This window comes from Manacus vitellinus, unplaced genomic scaffold (assembly GCF_001715985.3).
Source record: "Manacus vitellinus isolate BGI_N305 unplaced genomic scaffold, ASM171598v3 scaffold_14_pilon, whole genome shotgun sequence".
NCBI classification, from domain to species: domain Eukaryota; kingdom Metazoa; phylum Chordata; class Aves; order Passeriformes; family Pipridae; genus Manacus; species Manacus vitellinus.
Window position 1 is genome coordinate 17,498,930 of NW_021939063.1, and position 7,398 is coordinate 17,506,327.

At 65.2% G+C, this 7,398-nt stretch overlaps 2 protein-coding genes across 2 annotated transcripts in view; one reads left to right on the forward strand and one right to left on the reverse strand.

Annotated features, from left to right (window-relative positions):
- LOC115307231 (acylamino-acid-releasing enzyme-like) overlaps positions 1 to 3,440 on the forward strand; it is a 4,751-nt gene extending 1,311 nt beyond the window's left edge. Inside the window, 17 exon segments of the mRNA XM_029958362.1 lie at positions 6 to 14; positions 172 to 309; positions 384 to 475; positions 567 to 607; positions 674 to 795; positions 971 to 1,031; positions 1,143 to 1,237; positions 1,316 to 1,364; positions 1,436 to 1,524; positions 1,736 to 1,877; positions 1,990 to 2,067; positions 2,140 to 2,220; positions 2,299 to 2,387; positions 2,510 to 2,703; positions 2,781 to 2,883; positions 2,956 to 3,062; positions 3,143 to 3,440. Of these exon segments, the coding sequence (XP_029814222.1) occupies positions 6 to 14; positions 172 to 309; positions 384 to 475; positions 567 to 607; positions 674 to 795; positions 971 to 1,031; positions 1,143 to 1,237; positions 1,316 to 1,364; positions 1,436 to 1,524; positions 1,736 to 1,877; positions 1,990 to 2,067; positions 2,140 to 2,220; positions 2,299 to 2,387; positions 2,510 to 2,703; positions 2,781 to 2,883; positions 2,956 to 3,062; positions 3,143 to 3,281 (1,629 nt within the window). The 3' untranslated portion in view covers positions 3,282 to 3,440.
- MST1 (macrophage stimulating 1) lies at positions 3,430 to 7,363 on the reverse strand (the record flags this gene model as incomplete). Its single annotated transcript, XM_029958375.1, has 16 exons — positions 3,430 to 3,671; positions 3,741 to 3,880; positions 4,326 to 4,432; positions 4,512 to 4,658; positions 4,724 to 4,801; positions 4,916 to 5,027; positions 5,110 to 5,145; positions 5,269 to 5,405; positions 5,518 to 5,620; positions 5,703 to 5,833; positions 5,931 to 6,093; positions 6,188 to 6,306; positions 6,405 to 6,525; positions 6,600 to 6,736; positions 6,944 to 7,058; positions 7,189 to 7,363. Coding segments are annotated over 16 exons (1,983 nt in total), but the record flags the coding sequence as incomplete, so codon positions are not given.
- Between the last annotated feature and the right edge of the window lie 35 nt (positions 7,364 to 7,398).

A 7,398-nucleotide genomic window follows, 5' to 3' on the forward strand; every position in this document is an offset into this window, starting at 1 on the left:
ATGAGGATGAGGAGGTAGGTGCCATGTGCCCCATGAGCATGTTCTATGCACCCCTTGAGCACACCATGCACCCCATGAGCAGGTGAGTGTGCCATACACCCCACGAGTGTGCCCTCACAGAGCCCCATGCCTGGGGCTGCAGGGTGTGGTGCTAACAAGGCTGTGCTGCAGGGCGAGCAGTTCTTGTACCATGAGGACTGGGGGGAGGCACTGAGCACTCGCAGTGTGCCCATCCTCTGCGTCCTGGACCTGGAGAGCAGCAGCCTCTCAGTGCTGGAGGGTATCCCAGAGCACCTCTCCCCTGGCCAGGTCAGGATGGGGATGCAGGGATCGCCCCAGGGGATCCAGCCTGGGGCTGTGGAATCAGCCTGGCTGTCACACAGGCCCTGTGGTCCCCTGGTGATCGTGGTGTGGTGTTCGTGGGCTGGTGGCATGAGCCCTTCCGCCTGGGTCTGAGCGCCTGCTCCAACAGGAGGTGGGTCCCTCTCAGCATCCAGCACTATGCCAGGATGCCCCTGCAGTACCAGCACAGCAGAGGTCCAACCTGACCCACTCTTCCTCCCCAGGTCAGAGATTTTCCACTTGGACCTGTCAAGCGGGTGCTGTGGTGAGCACTGAGGCCCTGGGGGGTGCCCAGGGGGTCCCTGGGGTGCTGACCCCTTGCTGCCCACAGAGCTGCTGTCAGCAGAGAATGGTGCCGCCTGCTCCCCCCGGCTGAGCCCTGATGGCCAGCGCCTTCTTTACCTGGAGGGGGCTGTGGGGGGGCCCCACCGGCAGTGCCTGCGCCTGTGCATGGTGAGTTGGGCCCCACGGGCACCAGGCACAGCTGTGCCACCCTGTGCTGCCAGTGTGGTGTCCAGCTTGGCTGTCACAGCCTCTTGTAGTGCCCAGCTGGGGCGAGGGGACCCCAAGCCCCTCCGCCTCAGTTTCTCCCAGCGTGGGCCCATCCCTGACCCCCAGCTCTCCGCAGCTCACCTGGCAGACGAGGCAGACGGTGACAGTGCTCGATGTGGTGCAGGAACCCACGGAGGGTGAGCACAGCACAGTGGGCAGGGCTGGGTGCTGCCAGGGGGCTGAGACTCTCCCCAGCCAGATGCCCACGACCCCCAGTTCACTAGCCCAGCACTCTGCCCCACTCGTAGCCTTCGCCGGGCTCTACACAGAGGTGCTGCCTCCACGGTGCTGGGCAGCCGACAGCCGGCGAGCCGTGCTGAGCACCCCGCAGAGGAGCCGCACGGTGAGTCCTGGGGAGGGCAGGGCCAGGGGTGTGACCCCTCCTCCTATGGTGACACCCCTGTGCTCTGCCCCCTCACAGGACCTGCTGCTTGTGGACACGGGCGGCCACTGCACCAACCTGACGGCAGGTACGTGGCGCTGGGCTGCCCACGGTGCCCCAGTGAGCAGCTGCGATCACCAACATGCTCTCTGTCCCCAGGGTCGCCTGAGGGATGCTGGGAACTGCTCACTCTCCAGTGGGACCTTCTAGTGGCCACCTGCTCTGCTCCACACCATCCCCCCAGCCTGGTGAGCAGAGCCGTGGCACCGTGCGGCACAGTGGGATATGGCACGGTGATGTGCAGCCAGGCACAGCGTGGTGTGGCACATATGGCGTGGTGTGCCATGGCATGGCCAGGCACAGAGTCACATGGCTCAGCCAGATCCAACACAGCACAGCCTTGGCATGGCACAGCCTTGCGCTGCCACGGCTCTGGTGCCACCCGCTGCCTGTGCCCAGGTGGTGGCTGTGCTGCCGCCGGCAGGCCGGGAGCTGCCCCTCCGCTGGGTGCCAGTGGAGGACACCCCAACAGTGCCTGGTGTCACCTGGAAGACCCTGACGGTCCGGCCATCCTGCAGTGGGCAGAGCCCTGCTGCGCATGGTGAGCACTTGCAGGTCCCCACCACACCTGGGTGCTGAGGACCCTTGGGAGCAGGGGGTGGGCCGGGTGCCCAGGGTGCTGGGTGCTGAACAGGACCCCTTTCCTGGCATAGACACCCAAGATTTTGAGGCCCTGCTGCTGAGCCCGTTGGATGGCACAGCACCACACCCCCTCATTGTGTGCCCCCATGGTGAGTGAAGGGATGGTGGGGACACCCTGGCAGCACTGGTGGCAGTCCAGGTGACGTCTATGCTGGCCCCAGGTGGCCCCCATGCCGTCTTCGATGCCCGCTGGCGCCCAAGCATGGCTGCACTGTGCCAGCTTGGCTTCGCTGTGCTCCTGGGTGAGTGCTGGGGAGCTCGGGGATGTGTGGTCCTGTGTCCCACTGGAGACATGGCACCCACGGCTCCCATCTCCCCAGTGAACTACCGTGGCTCCCTGGGCTTTGGCCAGGCCAGTATCAGCTCCCTGCTTTCCCGTGTGGGTGAGCAGGACGTGGCGGACACCCAGGTGGGCTGGGGCTGCTGGGGGGGTGCTGCTGGGAGGATGCTGATGTTTGAGTGGAGGTGGTGGGGTCTGCTGGGAGGACGCTGATGTTTGGGTGCCAATAAGTGGGTACCGCCCGGGTGCAGCTTGGCCAGTCGGGCAGCAGCGCTGCACAGTGAGCCCTGGACCCGCACCGCCTGGCCCTGCTGGCTGGCTCCCACGGAGCCTTCATCGCCCTCCACCTCCTCATCCGTGAGCCCGAGCGCTACCAAGCCTGTGCCCTGCGTGGCCCCGTCTCCAACCTGCCCGCGCTGCTGGGCACCTCTGACATCCCCGACTGGTGAGTGCCACCCCCCTCCTGTGCCTTGCCACACACCACCCGTCCCCACAGCACCCACCAGCGCCTCTGTGCCGCAGGCGCTACACCTCCCTGGGGCTGCCCTACTCCTTTGAGCGGGTGCCACGTGCTGAGGAGGTGGCCACCATGCTACTGCGCTCGCCCATCGCCCAGGCAGCCCAGGTAAGGCAAGATCAGGATGGGTGCAGGGTGCCAGGCGTGGGGTGCCAGGCACGCACCGGGACTGTGCTGCAGGTGCGGACGCCGGTGCTGCTGTGCGTGGGCGCCCGGGACCGGCGCGTCAGCCCCACGCAGGCGCTGGAGCTGTACCGGCTGCTGCGGGCCAGGGGCGTGCCGGCGCGGTGAGTGGGGTGCAGGTGGGAGCTGGGAGGGAGCCCCAGGGTGCTGGCTGAGCATCCCTCCATCCCATCCCACCCTGCAGGTTGCTGTGGTACCCAGAGGGTGGCCACGCCCTGACCGGTGTGGAGACAGAGGCCGATGTCTTCAAGAACTGCGCCCGCTGGCTCCTCCAGCACCTTGGGCAGCCAAGGCAGGACAGGACAGGCCAGCACAGTCCCTAGTGCCCACAGTGGTCCTGGGCTATACTGACCCCAGGGTGACCACTGGCCCTGGGGACCACACCAGGGATGAGAGGATGGAGCAAGTGTAGCTGAGGGCAGGATGGGACATGGGTTGTATGATGCTAAATAAATGTGTGAGACCACCCTCTGCAGTGTCAACCCCCACGGCCACAGCCGTGTCTTTATTGCACAGTGGCAGCTGTGCCAGGCCAATGGGACTGAGCCAGCTCAGCCCATCTTCATCACTTTGTAGATCCAGTCGACATAGAGGGAAACACGGATGAAGAGGGCGGGCTGGTCGGTGCGGGCACAGACACGGGAGGGGATGATCACCCCCTCCAGCACCCAGCAGTCGGCGGTGAGGCAAGCCAGCGGTCCCCCATAATCGCCCTGTGGCACAAAGAGAGCAGTGTCACCCTGGTGCTGGATCCTGCGGGGCAGGTCCCCAGCCCGGCTCACCTCACAGGCGCCCACGCCGGCGCGCAGCGGGGCAGTGCACAGCTCGCTCTCCTTCAGGCGCCCGCGCAGCGCCTTGTTGCAGTCGTCGTGGGCCAGCACCGGCAGCTGCGCCACGTTCAGCACGCTGCTGTCTGCCGTGCCTGCGGGCAGCAAGCACGGGATGCACCAGGAGGAAAGCAGGGATATCGGAGGGTGTGGCATGGGCAGAGCGTGCCATGGGCAGAAAGTGCTGTGGGAGAGGGATGGCATGGGCAGGAGGATGTCATGGGCAGGTGGATATCATAGGCAGAAGGATGCTGTGGAAGGGAGATGTCGTGGAAGAGGGATGCCATGGCCAGGAGATGCTGTGGGCAGGGAGATGGTGTGTGCAGGAAAGTGCCATGGAAGTGGGATGCAATGGAGGGAGATGCTGTGAGCAGGGGCATGCCAAGGACCAGGGCTTGCTGTGGGCAGAGGATGCCATGGACATGGGGATGCTGTGGGCAGCGAACAGTACGGATGAGGAGATGCCATTGCAGGGGAATGGCGTGGGCAGGGGATGTACTGGATGGGGATGCCCTGGCAGGGGCTGCCCGTGGCAGGTACCTCTGGTTTCCCCCCAGCCGGCGATCTCGCAGACAGTGCCCGCAGGCACGACATAGCGCTCGGGGGGCAGGCAGATGAGGGCCACACGCCTGTTCAGAGTGGCTGGCCTGCAGTGAGAGGGCAGCGGGACATGGTGCCAGCCTGGCCAGTGGTGGGGAGGATGGAGGCCAGGGCACGGCCACTCACCTCGCCAGCTTCAGCATCACCAGCTGGGACTCAGAGGGTCCGCAGACGATCCGCACAATGGGGATGGTCTGCTGGTCAGGGTCCCCAGGGCCGGGATCCCTGAAGAGTGTCCCCAGCTGCACCTCATAGCCCGTTAGGTCAGCGTCACTGCAGGACAGGGAAATGAGGGCACAGAGGGGTCCCAGCACCCCATGACCCAGCCCCAGTCTTACCAGGAGGAGAAGCACTGGGGTGTGCTGATCACCCACTGCTCCTTCACCAGGGACCCCCCGCAGAAGTGCACTCCCTCCCTGTGGGAACAAGGGGTTAGCTCTGGGGGGACACTGGCCAAGCTCTGGGGGGACACTGGCCAAGCTCTGGGGGGACACTGGCCACATGGCAGTGCAGGCGGGACACCCACTCACCGGTTGCGGATGCTGACAGTCCAGGGTGAGTTGCCGGGCTGGCCACCGACGATGCGCCCCTTCCACTGCAGCATCTCGTCCCGCTGGCCACACTGCTCGAACGCCACCGCGTCTGCAGGCAGGGTGGGCATCAGCCAGGGCTGTGCCATCAGCACCTGCCCCACGGCACCCAACTGGCACCCACGGCCCCCCACCTGCATTCTCCAGGATGGAGGGCACCTGGCTGCTGGCTGCAGAGAGAAAGCACAGGGTGGCATTGAGGCAACATCCAGCCACCCTGAGGGGACCAAAACCACCCCAGTGGGTGGCCAGGGTCCTCCCCTAGCTCTGCTGGCATGTGGGTAGGGGCTCACAACAGGGCTTGATGGCACAGTAGTCAAAGGGGGTGCGGGGGTCCATGGTGTAGCACCAGGGGCCATGGCTGTCGTTATCGGGGTTGCGGCAGTAGTTCTCCTCCAGGTGTACCTCAGGGTGGGTGACAGGTGAGATCCTGATGGGAGGAAGTCACCATCACTGTCACCATCCCTATCCTCATTTCCATCCCCGGCCCAACCCCATCTCCATCCCATCCCTGTCCCTGCGGCCCCTCCTCGCACACTCACTGGGGCACGTGGGGTGTCTGGGCAGCCCACGGCTGGCAGGTGATGCCCTTGCGTGTCTTGCTGACGTGGCCGTGGTAGTGCTTGCCGTGGCCGTGGTAGCACTCTGGGGACAGGCAGGGAGGGCTGGCACCCCCGGCAGGCACCCTGGGGTTGGTGCCTGGGGGCGGGTGCCTGGCATGGCTCACCTTGGGCATCCTGCTCGTCGGGGCAGCGGCGGATGTGGAAGCAGAAGGCGATGCGGACGGTGGGGCGTGCAGTGAAGCACCACGGTGCCTCCGAGCCATCGGGGTTGCGGCAATAGTTCTCCTTTAGGTCCCTGCAGGTGTAGGGGCCATGTAGGTGTCCCCCCTCAATCCCACACTCATGGGCACTGCGCTCTGCCACTCTTCCTGGGCTCATCCCCCACCCCTTACTTGCACGGGTACTTCTCAGGCACGAAGTTGTGCTTGTGGGGCACCTGGGAGTCCCAGCGCTGGCAGGGGATCCCTGACACGGTGACGTTCACTCGGCCTCGGTAGCTTTCGCCCTTGCCCCTGAAGCAGCCGGTGGTGACATTGACAGGACGTGGGTGTTTTTCTGCTTGTGTGGCCAGAGAAGGGCAGAACAGCAGGGTCAGGGTGGCACCTGGGACCCCCAGTCCCAGCTGTGTGTGACGCCAGCATGGACTTACTGCAGAGGCGGATGTGGCAGAACTCGCGCTCCCGCCCGGGGTCAGTGGTGTAGCACCAGGGCCGCTCGGAGCTGTCGGGGTTGCGGCAGTAGTTGTCATCCAGCCCCTTGTCGGGGTACCTGGGCCAGAGGCAGGGAGCAGCAGTTGAGGTGGTACCACCACCGTGGCACCTGGCACCGCCAGGGCACTGTGTGCTGCCCGGGGCTGGGGTTGGTACTTGTTGGGGTGGTAGGGGTGCTTGTGCGGGTGCTGCAGGTCCCAGCGCTGGCACTCCGTCCCCGACTCGGTGTGGTCCACAGTGCCACGGTAGTCCTCCCCATTGCAGGTCATGCAGACAGCTGCCAATAGCCAAGGGGGGGTTCAGTGTGGGAAGGACATACAGCCCAGGGTCACCCTGGGATGTGGCACTCACCGTCCTCACACTTCTTGATGCCGCAGCTCTGGTGCCGGACGTTGGGATCGACGGTGTAACACCACGGGCCCCGCTTGTCCCGGTCGGGGTTTCGACAGTAATTCTCCTCCAGCCCGTTGCGGGGGGATGGCAGGAATCTGCAGGCAGCAGGGTGGGTAGGAAGGCTGCCAGGAACCCCCTGCCCCAGGGTGGGCACAGCCACAATGCTATGCCACCCCTGGTTGGTGCCACTGCCCCCATGCTGTTCCCGTTGCTCCTGTGCTGTCCCCATCCCATTCCCCATTGCCCCATGCTGTTAAGGGCCACTGGTGGGTGCCATGGGGCAGCCAGAGACACGGAGGCACCTGTGGTCATGCGGTGTCATGGATTGCCAGTGCTGGCAGCGCAGCCCCTTCTCTGTCGTGGCCCGTGTGCCGCGGTAGCTGGAGCCATTACCCACGATGCAGTCCCGAAGATAGTCTGGGCAGAGCCAGGCACCTTATCAGAGCCCCGGGGCCAAGCCAGGGCACATGGACAGTGGGAAGCCCTGTGCCAGGTGCCCTGTGCCCAGTCTGTGGTGTCCCTGTGTCCACCTGTGGCAGCAGCCCACCTTTCTTCTGGTACAGGTCGTAGTGGATGTTTTTCTGCAGCTGGACGCGGAGCGAGTGCTGTGTCCACGGCAGCAGCTGGCACAGCTGGCTCTGCTGGTCATGGTGGAAAGCCCTGGGAGGCACAGCAGGAGTCTGGCACGGCACTGTGCGAGGCCAGGGCCTGGGGGACCTGGGTCACATATGAGCACCCAGCATCCAAGTGCACAGTG